Source organism: Poecilia reticulata, chromosome 12, assembly GCF_904066995.2.
Source record: "Poecilia reticulata chromosome 12, P_reticulata-male-v2, whole genome shotgun sequence".
NCBI lineage: Eukaryota > Metazoa > Chordata > Actinopteri > Cyprinodontiformes > Poeciliidae > Poecilia > Poecilia reticulata.
The window spans coordinates 839,598-856,850 of NC_088841.1; the positions used below are offsets into that span (position 1 = coordinate 839,598).

Below are 17,253 nucleotides of genomic sequence, written 5' to 3' on the forward strand. Positions count from 1 at the left end.
TCTGTTTTTGGTTTATGTTTTTGAGTTATACAACGTGTTCCAAATTATTATGCAAGTGATATTTTCTCAGATTTTCCTAAATGGTCAATGCAAATTATGGTCAGTATAATTTTCAAGTCATGAACTATTAAAGTATAAATCAATTTTTACTGATCAAACCTCCCAATTTGAAGTTTTTTTTAAATTTAAAAACAAAAAACAGAATGCACTGTTCCAAATTATTATGCACAGATTTTCTAAACGTTTTGTGGATTATAAAGAACTGCAAACAGTCATTTTTGAATGACATACTAAAATCAAAAGCTATTTCAATCAAAAACATCTTAACAGAGTTGCATGTTAACATAGGATCCCTTCTTTGAACCCACTTGCACAACTCTTGCGTCCATTGAACTTGTGAGTTTGTGGATAGTTTCTGCTTGGATTTCTTTGCAAGATGTCAGAATACCTTCCTAGAGCTGCTGTTGATATGAACTGCATCCCACCTTCAAATTTTTTGCTTGACGATACTTCAAATAGGGTTGAGGTCAGAGGAGGATGGTGACCACACCATGAGTATCTCCCCTTTTCCCCATAGAATGTACGGCTCTTCTTTTTGAACCATGAAAGAAAGTGATCAGTCAGAAAGTCCATATACTTTGCTGAGGTAATTTTCACACCTTCGGGGACTCTGAAGGGGCCGACCAGCTCTCTCCCCATGAATTCGGCCCAAAACATGACTCCACCACCTCCTTGCTGACGTCACAGCCGTGTTGGAACATGGCGGCCATCCACCACCAATCCACTACTGCGTCCATCTGGACCATCCAGGGTTGCACAGCAGTCATCAGTGAACAAGTCTGTTTGAAAATGAATCTTCATGTATGGCTGAGCCCACTGCGTCTGTTTCTGCTTGGTTAGGCACTGGTTAGGGGTGGCCGAATAGTACACAACAAGCCTCTGGAAGATCCTCCACCTTGAGGTTTCAGAGGCACCAGCAACTTCAGGGCATTTTAGCATCTGCTCTCTTAGTCCGATGAATTTGTCTAACAGAAACCTTCCTGTAACAGGAAGGTTTCTGCAAACCCATCTTTGCAGATAAACCCAAAGATGCGTTTATCTGCACAAACCCATCTTTGTTCTGCATCAGCCACAAATCTCTTCACAGTAAGAACGCTTCAGCTTTCGTTAAATATCTAATGTTTTCATATCTTGTCCACTGCACTACACTATGATGATTTTCGGCAGCAGAGAGATCCTTTCCATATTACTTGAAACCTATGGCCTGCTTAATAATGTGGAACATCCTTCTTAAGCAGATTTCCTTTAATTGAGCTCACCAGACAAACTAATCAACCCAGGTCTGTGAAATTAATTATAGTGATTCAAAGAGCCCTGAAACACAATATCATATATGAATTTAATAGCACAACAATAAATGAAATCTTTGACACTTAAATCCAATTTGCATAATAACTGTCCGTTTAAAATGAAGGCAGCCAGATTAGTCATTATAAGCATTGTCTTTAACGGTTATGTGTTTGTCTTCTTCATGCAGGAAGAAGAGTTGGCTCCCATTACCTTTCTTGTATGCAAGTAATAAAACATTTAGACTAGAATAGATTCTATATCCTTTGCATTTCATATCTATAATATGCAGACACGTGCAGGTGGAGAGGGGGTGTTTAGGGGTGCTTGAGCACCTGCCCTTTTTGCTCCTTGCCCCCAAGCGCCCTTTTGGTCAATTTTTTATGTTTCATTTTTGGTATTTCCTAAGCCCTCTTCTGACACAAAAACATGTACTAAAATTCTTTGCTTTTTTGTAGAACATAATAAGCCGGTCACCTTGTTACCTTTGACCTTTTGCCCGTGTTGCATGACGCAGTTGCCTCTCGCGCAGTGAGATAAGGTGGCTCAACGTAGCGAACGTTCCAAATTATAGAACAGTTTTTGGTGAAAAAAAAAAAAAACGTTTTTGGTGAATAAAGTGGAGTAGACTTGCTACTTGTCGGATGAAGGAAAACGTTGAAGTATCGTTTCTGCTTCAGCTCGGAGTCGCGGTTCGCAGAGTATGAAGTTAAATTTGTTTCCCAATTATTCAATGAAAAAAAAAAAACTAACCTCAGTTAAGTAAAATTGTAATCAAAACTTTTGGAATTGTAATGATTTCTTTAAAAAAATGTTGTTTAAAAGACTTTTTTAAATTAAATAACTCGTTTTTACCAAACAAACATTTATTTGCACAGATTAGAAATCTTTTGATGTGATTTTAGGCCTTGCTCAAGATGTCATGTGAGAATCACAAGCAAAACTTTGAATCACAAACAAAAATAAGTTTGTTTTGCAAAAAGGAAAGTTAACTTCATGAGTCAAAAATGTGTGATTTAAATAAAATAAATTTTTTTAAGCAAAACTCAGTAGGCTTTTCTCATGGTGACATGCATTAACAATTAAATTTTTGCTTTTGTTTTTTTCGTTTTTCTGCAGTTACGCGTTAAAGTTTGATGCAGCTCTGCTTTCCTGAATGGACCATCTTCATCTCCACTGCAGCAAACAGGCAGCTCTTTGTTTTATAGATTACAGCCACTAAAAGGTTGCATTGTGTCCTTGTTTATATTTTTAATAGTGTAATTCTGTAAAGACAAAATATGTCTGGTGGTCTAGCTCTGATTTACATATCTTGCTAAATTGCGGGTTTGAATATTGAAATACTTTCCTATAACAAAGTAGACCTGCAGAAAGAAATTACTAATAAAATATCTTATATAGGCATAGTGTTATGCTCTATATGGAGATGTTCATTAGCTTTGATTGTATATCTCACATTTTTGTAATTTATCATTGTTTATTAAACCCTGAAAGCTGAGAGGCTGTTAATATTCTGTCCTAGAATGCGGTTAGATGTGCCCTTTTTTCTTTGCTGAGCATCTGCCCCTTTAGTGGTCTCTGCACGGCCCTAATAATATGTGTTACGACTCGCTCAATGTCATAACAAAAACGGGAGATCATGCAGGGGTTAAAGTGTAGAAAAATGAATATTTATTAACAAAAATAACAATGGATTGTGGATATCATTAGTGTAATGCAAATGCTTGAATGTGTTGTATGAGTGCATATGGAAGTGTTGAAGTGCCAAAACAAAGACAAACGCAAATGTGCAAAAAGGAGGGGCGCTGAGGCCTGGCAACAAAACACCACAAGTGTCAAGCAGCAGAGTGGACGCCGAAGGCGACCCAGAAGATGGAGACAGCCAGGTTTAAGTACTCTGCACTCCCAATAAACCTGATCAGCAGCACCTGTAAAGGGGAGGAGCACAAGGACAGACAAAAGCAACTGCAGCCCAGTCCTTAAGGCCCAGGGCCGTAACAATATGCATTGTGTACTTTTGTCATTTTTGCCAATTACATTGGCATATTTTTAAGGTAATGATTTTGATCTTGGTATATAGTTTGGACACTGTATCACTAACCATTCCCTATTGTCTTTTAGAGTAGATGATGTTGATTATAGCACAATAGTTGCATCCAAATCAGCTCTGTTGTAAAACTACAATAGGCACTATTATGACAATGACAGAAGCACAAATGACCAAAATTACTGAGAGAACAATTTTGGAAAGTCTTTTTCTCTTGTGCTCTGCTTCTTTTCTCTTGAGCAGAGAGTCAAATCCTGGAGTGTACAGGTCTTCAAGCCAAAAGTCCAGCTCCTTGGGTGTTTTTGTGTCCTATATGGGGGGACAAAAAAGTAAAAACCAATCGTCATTTTCTCAGTGATTTTCTACTTTTTTCATAGTAATTTGTTCCTGGAAATTTTAACCAACCGAACAACAGAAGCAAAAGGGAAAACAATTGCTTTTTTTTCTTTTGGCAAAGAGTTGTGATTTGTTATTTCAGTTTGAAAATAAGAAATGTTATTTATGGTTATGACTTACAGTGGGGAGAACAAGTATTTGATACACTGTTGATTTTTCAGGTTTTCCCAAGCTTGTAGATGACTGTAATTTTTATCATAGGTACTCTTCAACTGTGAGTGATGGAATCTAAAACAAAAATCCAGAAAAATACAATGTATGATTTTTAAATAATTAATTTCCATTTTATTGTGTGAAATGAGTATTTGATCATCTATCAACCAGGAAGAATTTTGGTTCTCACAGACATGTTAGTTCTTCTTTAAGAAGCCCTCCTGTTCTCCACTCATTACATGTATTAACTGCACCTGTTTGAACTCGTTACCTGTATAAAAGACACCTGTCCACACACTCAATCAATCAGACTCCAGCATCTCCACAATACCCAAGACCAGAGAGCTGTGTAAGGACATCAGGGATAAAATTGTAGACCTGCACAAGGCTGGGATGGGCTACAGGACAATAGTCAAGCAGCTTGGTGAGAAGGCAACAACAGTTGGTGCAATTATTAGAAAATGGAAGAAATACAAAATAACGGAAAATCTCCCTCGGTCTGGGGCGTCATGCAAGATCTCACCTCGTGGAGCATCATTGATCTTGAGGAAGGTGAGGAATGAGCCCAGAACTACATGGCAGGACCTGGTCAATGACCTGAATAGAGCTGGGACCACAGTCTCATAGAAAACAATCAGTAACTCTCTACGCCGTCAAGGATTAAAATCCTGCAGTGCACGCAAGGTGCCCTTCCTCAAGCCAACGCATGTCAAAGCCCGTCTGATGTTTGCAAATGACCATCTGATATCCAAGAAGAAGGAGAAGGTCATGTGGTCTGATGAGACAAAAATATAACTTTTTGGTTTAAACTCCACTCGTCATGTTGGAGGAAGAAGAATGATGAGTACAACCCCAAGAACACCATCCCAACCGTGAAGCATGCGTGGAAACATCATTCTTTGGGGATGCTTTTCTGTAAAGGGGACAGGACACTGCACCATATGTGGGAAGATGGATGGGACATGTATCGTGAGATTTGGCCAACAACCTCCTCCCTCAGTAAGAGCACTGAAGATGGTCGTGCCTGGGTCTTCCAGCATGATAACGACCCAAAACACACAGCCAGGCAACTAAAGAGTGGCTCCTAGGAACATCTGAAGTCCTGGAGTGGCCTACCAGTCTCCAGACCTGAATCCAATAGAAAATCTTTGGAGGGAGCTTAAAGTCCTGTGGCCCAGCGACAGCCCCGAAAACTGAAGCTCTGGAGGAGATCTGTAGGAGGAGTGGGCCAAATCCCTGCTGAGTGTGGCAAACCTGGTCAAGAACTACAGGAAACATCTGATCTCTGTAATTGCAACAAAGATTTCTGTACCAAATATAAGTTTTTTTCTGGTGTATCAAATACTTATTTCACGTAATAAAATGGAAATTAATTATTTAAAAATCATACATTGTATTTTTCTGGATTTTTGTTTTAGATTCCATCACTCACAGTTGAAGAGTTACCTATGATAAAAATTACAGTCATCTACAAGCTTTGCAAGTGGGAAAACCTGAAAAATCAACAGTGTATCAAATACTTGTTCTCCCCACTGTATCCCCAAACCTTCATTAAAAAGATCGCATCGCTTTCTTTCTATACGTCATATTGTAGATTTGTTGACTCTTGTCTCACAGGACATAACTGTCTTGAGACATCATAGACAACTTTTCACCTTTTGGCTTCTAACAGTTTAAATGCAAGGTAATTGGACATTATATCAGAAGGTCCTGGGTACAATTCCTGTTCTGGGGTCTTTCTGTGTGGAGTTTGTATGTTCTCTTTGTGCATGCATGGATTCTCTCCAAGTACTCTGACTTCCTCCCACAGTCCAAAGACATAACTTGGTTGATTGGTGTCTAAATTCTCTTTACGTGTGTATGAGTGTGTGCTGGCATGGTTGTTTGTCCTATCTGTCTCTATGCTGTCCTGCAATGGGCTAGCAACTTGTCCACGGTGAATCCGCCTCTCGCCTGGAGAAAGGCACCAGCACCCCTTGCAACCACATTAGGATGGATGATTTAAGAAGATGATATAATCGTGGATGTGGAATAATATACACTTACTTCTGCCTACTCCTTTTTAAACAATCTATTTTACATATCTGACAAGTTTCGCACTTGCTTAGTTTTTTCTTTTGGGTTATGTTCAAAAACAAACTCAGCTGAACATTAAACATTTGATGCACATCTGGACTGAAAACAACTTTGATTGTTTAGCTGTCCTTTGTCATTAACTGCAAAGCAGCATTGAATCAAGCCTTCTACATTAAACCAGAGCTGCCTCTAGGTCCATATTTGAACACCTGTAGTGCAGCATTTCCTCTTCTTGCCAGGTGATTTCACAAGGCATATTTTGTTGTGAATTGGCCCTATCAATAAACTACATTGAGTTTAGTTGAACAAGAGAAGTCAGTAACACTTTATTTGACGGGGTGTGCGTAAGACTGACATGACACTGTCATGAACATGAAGCCATTTTTATGAATGTCTATGACTGATGTCATGAAGTGACATTTAGTAAATAATGACACTTTTAATGCAAAGTTGTTCTAAAATTTGCCTTGAAAATCCCACTTTGCATTGAAGTACAAAATATTGTAAAGTTGGCACTGTTATATCATGTTTATGATAAAACATAAACATGATAGTCTTACACACAGTCAGTGTGTAAGACTGACTGTCATGTCAGTCTTACACACATCCCGTCAAATAAAATGTTACCAAGAAATCTAGTTGCTTCCTAATTAAACATTTAGATGTGGATCACAGGTGAAAAGCTGACTCAATGTGGTGGAAATGTTCTAAAGGTTGATCAAATGAGCTGACCTTTTATTGCCTTTGTTCAGATTAAAGATGAACATATAGTTTATGATTATATAGACTGCAAAATCCCTTGGTTTCTGCCATTAACTGCAAAATACCTTCAAATCTGTTAAGTTGCCATGGATAGTTTGTGTGTCATATTCTTTGATGGTCCAGGAAGGCTTAAACCTTTCATTGTCTGCCGTGTCGATGAATTTTATATCCATGTAAAGAGGATTCCTTTTGATGTTATACTTCAGAGTTACTGGAGTTATGTGGTTCTCCAGATATCTGTCCACAAACACCACAGGACTGCCCTTTGAATATGGAGGAATTTTTCTTCCATGTTGGGTTGTTTGTTCCCGCTGTCAGAAAAAAAGGAATAATTTTATTTTTATCTAACTGAGAATAAAATAACCATCTTAACACTGCAGATTTTGTAGAGAAATTTACAAAGTAACCTAAACTTGGACTCCTAAACTACTTTTTAATGTAGTTGAGGCAACAACAAAACTCTAAGTTACTGTTTTATCAGCATAAGCTTGCATCTCACATGCAAGCGTTGACTTAAATATTTATTAAGTATAGAAAGACTAATCATTTATAAGAACAACATACCACATATTACACACAAAGTCACTGTGAGGAAGGAGCATGCTGTAGAGTAATGGTAGCTCTGTTGCTCCATACCTGTAAATAGACCCGGTTCTGCCATCGTCTCTGACTGGAAATAAATGCTCCAACCTGGAACATGCCATGGGTAGCATCCAAAATGCCAACATCCAGCTGCAGGAACTTTTGAGGGTGATTGTTGTTGGGCAGAACAGAAATATCCATCTTTGGTCTGCTGTTCCATAAACAGTGACTGCTTTATCTGTGTGCAGCCTATTTCTGTACACATGCTTACCTTAGCTGGCAAACTTGCCAATTATTCATGAAAAGCAAGATATTTATGAAGCTGTATCACTTGCAGGTGAGGTAACCTAATCTTATCATTGAAGACCTGATACAAAGAAGTAATACTGCCAAGAGAGAAGCAAAGACAGGGAGAGAGAGGGGAGTGTAAGCAAGGTCAATCCTATAGTGTCAGGTTCACTCCTGGATGAGTGACAGTAGACAATCGCTTGCTTTGTGTCATTGACTTTATAGCAATCCCTCATACTGAACATGTATGGAGAGGAAAACTCCCATTTCAAAGGAAGAAACCTCCAGCAGAACCGAAACCAGACTCGGTACAATCGACCATCTGCCAAAACCGACTGGAGGTTTGAGAAGACAGAGAAGATACACAAAAGGGAAACAGCTGAACTGATGGAGTATTTTCTACGTTAATGAAAATGTAGCCTATTGCAAATTAAGATTTTACAATTTACCACAGCATCCCGGAAGTCTGTAGGACAGTGTTTCTCAACCTTTTTTGGGCCAGCGCCCCCCCAGCCTTTATTCAGGTCCCTCACCGCCCCCCACCAAAGAATTTGCAGGCTACTTTTCACTGACTATTTTATTATTAATATTACTATCACTATTGTAGATGTTTTGATTTGTGTGCTTGTTTCTGTATTTATCATCAAAAATAATTTCCCAGAGAACCAAAAAGCCATGAGAAAAGAAATTATTTTCACAGGTGTCTACAAAAAATGCAATGAACTCCCAAAATATTCTTGTTCTTTTCCATTTTCTAGTTGTTAAATATTCCACAAAATAACCAGATAAAAGATGAACAACATGCCAGTTTAAACTTTTAACTATTTGCAAAACAACTGAGCTCTGCTACATTAAAACATGGATAGAACTGTAACTACATTAATCATAACTCTTCTTCTCTTCAGTGTTTCTGTCAGTTTCTGGTGGTGCAGCTCTGTGCTGCCTTCAGGAGAATTGGACATCAGAGTATCATCCATAAAACTTCATCCACATGGCAGAGCTACAGTCCCCTTATTAAGTATTGCTCTAAAGGTCTTGCCATACCAGTTTATTCCTATGTATTTACTTTGGTTTCTTAGTTTATTCTTGCATTTTGTTCTTCATTAAATTTCATTTAGTTTCCTTTGATTAGTATTTTCCTCTCTTGGTTTATTTCTATGTCCACTTTAGTTTCTTTCCTGTTGCTAGATTTAATTTATCGTTTATTGACCATCAGTAATTTTCACTCAGTTTGCTGCGCCGCCTAAACCTCACTGTTCAGCGTCGGATTCTCTGTTTTTATGCCATAATTCACATCTAGTTCGTCGCTCCATTTTATGTCCCGCTTCTCCTGTTTTAGAAAAAACCGCAATGTGTCCGTCGTTTTTTTTAAACTCCCTAAGGTGCGCAGCGCTCGGGAAGCGTATCGATGGAGAAAAGGCAAACTGACATAAACTTTTTAAAACAACGGAAATAATTGCGGTATTTTGATTATTGAAATTTAAAAGTGCTGTGTTGTTCCATCACCCCCATTTCATACCGGACCACTTACAGCACCGTGTTAACGCTATAAAATGAACGCTCTCTATAGTGGTGTCACCCGTGGAGGGATTTCTTTATTTAAATAGGTTCATTTTTCAGAGGGATACACAGTGTATTGGGGTATCGTGATTTTAGTAATTACGTGTTTATAAGAGCGATTTTCTGTTGTCCTTCCATAGAAGCGGGCAGCATCCAGACGGACAATAAAACACTTTTTAATATAAGTTGCTGCTTTGACATGATCACAGAACTGCCAAAACATATAAATACAAGACAAAGTGAATCACAGCAACGTCATCAGCCGGTGTAACGCTGTGTAAGGGACAATGCGGTGAAGCTAGTTACAGCGGAGCTGCGCCAATAAGCTACAATCACTGAATAGAAGAAGAGCTGCCATTGATACAGTTGCAGCCCAGCATGATTTAATGTTACACAATACAGTTTTACCAAGTTGCTCAAAATCTAAACTGGCATTGTTCTGCATTTAAGGTGTAAAGTTTACCTTCGACCAAACGCCCCCCAATGGCATCCCAGCGCCCCCCTTTAATAAAAATGTCCGCCAGCGCCCCCTGCCGTCCTCTGAACGCCCCCTGGAGTCGGTACCGCCCACGTTGAGAACCGCTACTGTAGGAAGTCAAATGAAGCCAGTACAACGCTATTTTGAACACGACATCCTACGCCCCTCCATGAAGTGTGTACTCAATCAAAGTGAACACGTCTCAACTTCGACATCCAAATGGCGGACCGGTCACTGTTTTAGGTATTTGTACTGCTAAAAAGTACAACTATAACAACAACAAATTTATTTTAAATGTACTTTAAATGGGTATTTTTGCTTTCCAAAGTCATCATGTTTTTATATGACTTGAAAATTCGATGTATTCTCACATGTTCAGTAGAGTAAAATAATTATTTCAATATTTTACATTTTTAAACAACAAATACAGCTTGCTCTGTGAGCACTGCCACATTTCCAAGATGGTGATTTTTTATTGTAATATGATTCATTAAAAAAAAATAAAAATAAAAATACACATTAAATGTAACATCCAATTTAATAGTCTTAAAAGCAATTCTTCTTGTGATTTGGCAAATTATATGCATGATTCAACTGTTACTCAATAAAAACCATCTCTGATTTTAAATGTCTGCTTTAGAGACAAAAAAATTAACAAGTAATTCATAAGAATAAAGAACCAGACATCAGAGTCTCTTCATCCCTCAATCATCTCCTAAGGCTAACAGGGTACAGAATATTTTTGCTATGATTGCTTCAGTTTCTTATTGTGTTTTTAGTCGACTATTATGGTAAATCATAGTTATTTGCTTAGGATGTTGAGTTTAGATGAAATATTTATTCACATACAATTATTAGTCGATATAATATGAATGACAATTTAAAACACAAATCATAGAGTAACAGTTTATTTTTTCTGTATTAAAAAAGTTTATTAGGTCTTAGGAAAAATGTTGTTTTATAAATACAGTGCTCTATAATTAATATTATTTTATTAATGTGCATTGCTAGTTTGGATAACATGACAATCAAAACATTCTAACAAAATGCACCACCTGCAGCCCATAGGCTGTTCTAGACAGAGGCTGACACAAGTGGCTTTTTGGCTCACTTACATATGATGAAATATTGTCCTATTTTTTGTTTCATTCTTTTTTTTAATTTCCCCCATGAAAAAGCACGGTTGAACCACGGTTCAGAGGCTTTTTCTAGACCAACTTTACGACAGGAATCAGCCTGTCGTAAATTCTAGAAAAAGCCTCTGAACCGAACTTCTTATTTGTACAAATGTTTTTGTATTAACCTTTAAAATTCCACAAAATGAAAATTTCTCATGGTGAAGACATGCACCACTATACATGTCTTCAGACCTGCATGGAACTGGGATTGAAACCCCCCAAAGAAACTCCCCTGCTGCCAATGTTCGACAGAAACAAATATTTCTATCTGAATGGAAAGATTCAGATAGAAATATTTTAATGATGTTTTAAATCATCGCCAGTCAACATCCTTCAAAAATTATTACACAAAACTGATCTCCCTGTCCTGAGCGCCTGCTATCATGGAGTCGGAATGGAAGAAGGGAAGGGGGGAGGATAGGGTTGTGGTTGCGGCCACATCGACGCGGACGCTGCGACGGGTCTGCGCAGCTGTGTTGCGCAGAGATTCACTGGCGATGTAAGATCAGGACGAAAGAAAGAATTCTCCCCTGGAGTCTGTCTGACTAATAAGGTGCACATTGCAGTTTCACCGTGTGCACATATCAGATGTCGTCATTGGGAGAACACCAGCGCTCTGGCCTGACAAAATATGGACAAGCAGAAGCTGGGATTAATGCGGTAAGACGTGAAGCTTCATTTATTTATATATTTGGGCTGTAAGCTCACTGTGATTAGTTATTCTTGGTGCAGTGATTTATCTGTCATTACATGATGAACATGATGTGAACTGCGCAGGCTTAAATCTGCACAATATTCGTCTGAATTCATTTGTAGCGTGCAGTGAGTGCAGCTTTGCGCTCTGAGCATGCAGTAAAGCGGTGAAGAATCAGGCTGCTCATTACTAGCTGTTTTCCCATCTTCGAACACTGACATCATCCTCATCAGGATTCTGGCTCCGGGCATCGGCTATTCGTGTAGTACTCCCAACGTGCAGCGTTTGCAAGCTCAGCGCCTCAATGCGTCGATCATTAGGATGTCTGCGCTCGGCGGCTCAAGTTTATTTTATTTCACAGACTGCAGGCCGTCAGTGTGGGACTGCTGCAGAGGCTGGATCGATGCTTTGATGACTGTTCTTTAAAAAAAACTCGACAGAGCACTGGTGAGAGCTTGATGCTGTAGAACAGGGCCATGCAGAAATATTTCACATTAAATTAGGGCAGGAGCCAGTGCTATTCAACCATCTGACAAAAGCAGTGTCTGCTGGTTAATCATTACAACCCAGCAGGGGCGGATCTAGAAAAATATTTATGGGGTATATATATATATATATATATATATATATATATATATATATATATATATATATTTTTTATTTTTATTTTTTTAAGATTTCGTATTAAAAACAATACGAAATATTGTTTTTAACTTGCATTGTTTCAAAATTAGCTTCATGTAGCACCGAGGCTTAAATACAATTTCTTAATGTAGTATAGTTAATTATTTTCACGTCTTTCATACTCCTGCTAATTGATATGCATATCAATTGACATGCATTGTGTCCAGAAAACCATTTTATCCCAATACAGGACAAGGAGAAATCTGTCACAAAAATATTAGTAGCGCCATCATTTGTTATTGGATATATCTATTAAATACGACTTAAAATAAAGATTAGAAAACTGATGTTTCATAAATTCTCCATGATACAAATCTATAAACAGTTTAGTTTCTGTTAGTTCTGTCAAGATACAAGAAAGGGTGAATATCTACTTATATTGGTCAATTGTTTTATTTTAAATATGCTGTAGGAGCCGTAGTTTGACAACTGTTATAAATATCATCATGTTTTCAGAACAGTGGATTAGCTCAGTTTTTGTCGCTTGTTTTAGGAATTGCAGCGGCTGCAGTGCGCCACAATAAAGGTACAATAAAGCTGATAAACAGGTGAAGAACCAAACAGAACCACTTCTGACTGTTTGCCAAGCCAAACATCCAATAAAAGTTCCACCAAGACACTACTGAGGCACTGGGGTCATGATTCTAGACACGGGCAAAACAAGGTTCAATGTCCAAACTTATTGATTGTTCTTGGTGATTTATTTTCCTCTTTCATCAAACTTTCATTTGTTCTCATGCTACCACTCTTAAAAACCATCGGCCCCAAACCCAAATGCCTGCTGGTCCTTCTCCAGGCCTGCACTTATCTATGTGGACTGACCCACATTACTTCCTGTCTAAATTTAGAAAATAAATAAGAAAATAATAAAACAAAAAAATTTATAAAATCAACAATTATCAACCTACAAATAAACTCTGTAAATAATACAAAAAATAGAAATTTAAGAATAAAGTAACAAAATTCAAATGGATAATGAAATAAAGAAAAAATAGCTCCAACAACTTTTATTCTGCCTTTTCTCGCTCTGTGTGTCGCTTTACGCGGACCCGTTGCCATGGCAACCGACAGACAACAGCTCAACGAGCACATAGAGCAGAGATTACAAATCAGAGGAATCAACACCAAAAAACAAACATTTCCCACACAAAAAAGTAGCAAAAACACTAAAACAGAACATCCAGTCTGTTACATTATGCTGTCAGGATTAATGTCTATATTTGGATTATTAATAAGTTTTCGCCTGAGCACAGCGGCGGTTGATTAGCTGATTTAATAAACAGCTGCTCTACTGATGACGTATGGGCGGGTTGACCTGTTTTAGTGCCAACGGAACCAAAACACACCGAACTGCGCAGCACATGTTAAGGTTATCAAAGTCAGTAGCAGGCTAACAGTTAAGTTAGTATAACTGACCCACTGCTCACTTGTTCAATCTTTTCTTTAAATTAAAAGTTTTCCTCACCTGTGAAATCTGAAGCCCTTATTACCATTATCTATGGTTGAATTAACTGATTATTTGCGTGATTGTAGTATTTTCCTGACCACCAATATTCCTGGCTCAATGGACAGCAATGGCGCATGTGTGACTTACGATAAATCACATAATGTCCAGTCCAGTAACATATACATCTATCAATGCTGCTGCCTCGCGCTCTGTCCTTCTCTCGCACTTCCCGCTACTTAGCAGTGGGTGTCAGGTTACATTGTGTTGCATTCAATGTTGTAGGGGAAAAAAGAGTTTCATGCGCTAAATGTCCAATTTGCCATAACTATTTTTTGAATTCATTGTCGCTAGCTGGGGTGGCAACAGGGGTGGCGATGCTCTCGTTTGGGGTGGCAACTGCCACCCTTGCCACCCCACTAGATCCGCACCTTCAACCCAGGTTTAAATGTGGGTAAACAAAAACTCTCAGTATTGTATCAGATTCTTTTACTGAGATTTTCACATTATAACCCACCAGATAACAAAAGGAAGACTTTAAACAAGTATCTTCAAGCTTTAGGTCTCTAGCATAATGAGGCCTAAAGATTGGGTAGCATAATCAGGATTTTTATCCAAGGTGGCTTCTTTTCAGGTTGCAACTACTCCATTTCTTGCTAGGTGAAGCCATCAGAACCAAATATATCAAGAAAAAAAATCATTCAACAAAATCTGAAAATAATTAAATCATGATATCTTGGCTCCTGTCGTAAACATGTCTGCCTTTGGCAGTCAGGGTTCACTGGAAATCTCTCATCAGTTTGGTAATATCTTAAGGAGGAAATAGAAATAACAAAAATCCAAATAACACATGCAATTCTGGTAAGTGACTATAGACATCAACAACAATGCACAAATAAAGAACATTTTGAACATATTCCCACAAAAATGCTGCAAGCTTGTTTTGTTGCAAGCTTGTAGCATTGCAACAAAACAATTGTCAGTAATTTTCTCTTCATTCCACTGGTCTACTTTACTCCTGTTGAATTCCTTTAATATGCGTTTGTCACTAAGGTATCCTTAGGCTACAAATGTGTCTATTTCACTAGTAATATTATTGCAGTCTGCGCATGAATCTTGATCACATTCTTATTTACTGTGTTAGACAAAGTGTTACTAGATACATTAATTGCACAAAACCCAGATATTTGGTAAGAGACCAGCTGTCACTGTTTTGTTTTGTTTCAGCTGAGGATCAGTGGGGTTCAGTATTCTGTTTTGTCTGTTTCCATTGTAAAAGTGGCCAATACAACTGACCAAAACAGCACTGTTCATGGGCCCTCTTCCCATGGGGTTGATAAGAAAATGATACGGTACAATTATGGTGTCACACAGCACAGTCAATTGACAGAAAAACACTATCTGTGATAAGCACAAGACATATTGGTGTGTCATGTTTGCCATAGCTCTGGTATGGTTCCACATTAGGCGGGTTTAAACCCGCCTACTCATTGAGAGTCCAATGGGCAGTGGAACGCTCTCCTTTAACTGATTTTTGTGATGACCTTAAAATACATAAATTTCACCCAGGCCTTTTGCATCCGCCAAGTTTGGTGAGTTTTCATACATATGAGTTTAGGACTCAAAAAGCCAATGAATTTGACGGAAGCATAATAAAAATAAACACTATATTGCAATACATATTTGCTGCACTTAGCTGCTCGGGCCTAATAATAATTAAAACTTTTAATTATTCAGTTGTTTTCAGTTCTGGCTTGATGTGAAGACTTGAAAATGGCTGAAATTTGACCTTCTTAATAGAAGTTTTAGTCTCTTCCTTTTTGGCGGCGAAAGATTAGTGAAGATTTCCTGTAGGATTTGGAATATGACATTTGTAGTTATCTGCTATTAGTTACAGTTTCACTTATATCATGAACGATGTCTGTTTGTGGGTTGAAAAAGTTCATTCATGACCAGTTTTATGTGATTTGGCGACAGTTTTTTGTAAAAACTTTTTACTGAAATGTTTTTTCTAGCTTTAGATTATTAGCATTTGAGTAATTTTTAAGTTTTTAATGGAAATCTGTAGGATGAGTTCAGTCAAACGTAAACTGTGTTAGAGGATTAAAATGGCCATCTTTCTGCGGGGGTTTGGATCATGGCTTCAAGAGACTTCTCTGCAGGTCTTGAGATATGTGTACCAAATTTCATTATCCTTGATGAAGACTTGAGGCTGATTGTTTTAATGCCTCTGTGGGCTGCTGTGAAGGTATTTTGCCACACCCACGAGATTTTTTCCTAGATTAATATCTTCAGTTTGGTGCAAATCAAATGATTTGTGGAAATTTGGGCTAAACATAAATATCTTTGGTGAGGGCAAGGAATTATCATATAATCTCACTGGGCAGCTGAAATGGATCAAGCTCACCAATTTTGGTGTAACTGCAAATTCTTTTTAAGATTTGTTTACTCCAGTAGCCTTTGTTTAACAGTTGTCAGACAGGAAAGTGAGTTGCAAGAGAGGGGGAAGACATTCAGCAAAGGTCATCAGGCCAGGACTTGAACCTGCTCTGCCAGGAACAAACCTTTAATACTGTATTTTAATTCAATGAAAAGTTATCTCCAGAAGCCCAATTTGTTCTTCTGCACTCAGCATCTCCAAAGTTTAGTCCTGATATCAAACCAAAAGCAATAGATAATATCAACGGAAAATAATGTACAATTCCTGTTTCTAACCTAATATAATATTCAAATAAGAATTAAGACATTCATTCACCATAAACCTAAGTATTTTTCTAATACTAAACAAAACATTTTCATTTGATTCTAATATAGTCCGAAATAATACAATTTCAAATACATTCATCATTGACAATTCTAATTGTTTTAGAATTAATTATAATTAATTCTAAAACAAGATAATACAAGTCAAAACATGTTATTAATAACTAAGAAAAATGTCTTACAAATTAAATGTTAGTGATTTAAAACATTTTATGTTATATTCAGTTTTTGCACCATGCCAGATGTTAGTTTTGGAAGACTTCTCATCCTGGTTACGTGAACCGACCAAAGTTCCATTTCTCACAGTAATTCAAGTGATACTGTCCTTTGCCTTCCTGCATATGTAATGGGTATTAGATATACAGATGAAATTCCTGCTAAAATATGTTTCACAATTATCCTGTAATTGGTGGTTTTTGGCGTCCCCTACTGGTTACCTATAAATTGGATGAGAAACCAAAAATTCCACACAGTTGGTTCAGCGCTCTGTTGTGGTAAGTCAACAAATCCGGTTCTCTTCTAAATGGTGTTGAAGGTTTGTTCAGGAGGGTGACTGGAATCTTTGTTGCATTGCACAGAGCCATAGGTTGACTGGTAGAGAGGCTCACTGCGCCATATGTGTTTTATCAACCACTGATTACAGGTAATTATGTTATATTAAATGTCAGTAATTTATTTTGTCAGATATGTGTATCAGTTTGTCAGTTAGTTTGTTATATTTATCAGTTTGTCAGTTGTGTTTGCCATTCTTTTTGTTTGTTGGTTTCTATGGCAACATGACATGTTTCTTTTCCACTAATC

At 37.7% G+C, this 17,253-nt stretch overlaps 2 protein-coding genes across 3 annotated transcripts in view; one reads left to right on the forward strand and one right to left on the reverse strand.

Moving 5' to 3' along the window:
- Positions 1-3,062: 3,062 nt before the first annotated feature.
- minar2 (membrane integral NOTCH2 associated receptor 2) lies at positions 3,063-8,027 on the reverse strand. The gene is made up of 3 exons (XM_008423069.3): positions 7,418-8,027; positions 6,847-7,092; positions 3,063-3,703 (listed from the first exon to the last, which is right to left on the reverse strand). Exons 1-3 carry the CDS (start codon positions 7,562-7,564, stop codon positions 3,509-3,511), a joined length of 588 nt encoding a protein of 195 aa, XP_008421291.2. The 5' UTR covers positions 7,565-8,027; the 3' UTR covers positions 3,063-3,508.
- A 3,232-nt stretch (positions 8,028-11,259) lies between these two features.
- The window catches only part of ajm1 (apical junction component 1 homolog), a 31,369-nt gene continuing 25,375 nt past the window's right edge, over positions 11,260-17,253 (forward strand). The window contains exon 1 of one of the 2 annotated variants that reach the window (XM_017307838.2): positions 11,260-11,527. The gene's annotated coding sequence lies outside the window, so the exon portion shown is untranslated. The remainder of the gene's footprint in view (positions 11,528-17,253) is intronic. The other variant, XM_008423073.3, reaches the window with a different exon arrangement.

Bases quoted from the DNA above. Each gene is read 5' to 3' on its own strand.
- minar2 (XM_008423069.3), bottom strand. From the start codon at position 7,564: ATGGATATTTCTGTTCTGCCCAACAACAATCACCCTCAAAAGTTCCTG. The intron at 7,093-7,417 runs GTATGGAGCAAC...TTTTTCTGACAG, and splicing joins AGAACCGGGTCTATTTACAG to CGGGAACAAACAACCCAACA. The intron at 3,704-6,846 runs GTATTTTGCAGT...CCCCCCATATAG, and splicing joins GCAACTTAACAGATTTGAAG to GACACAAAAACACCCAAGGA.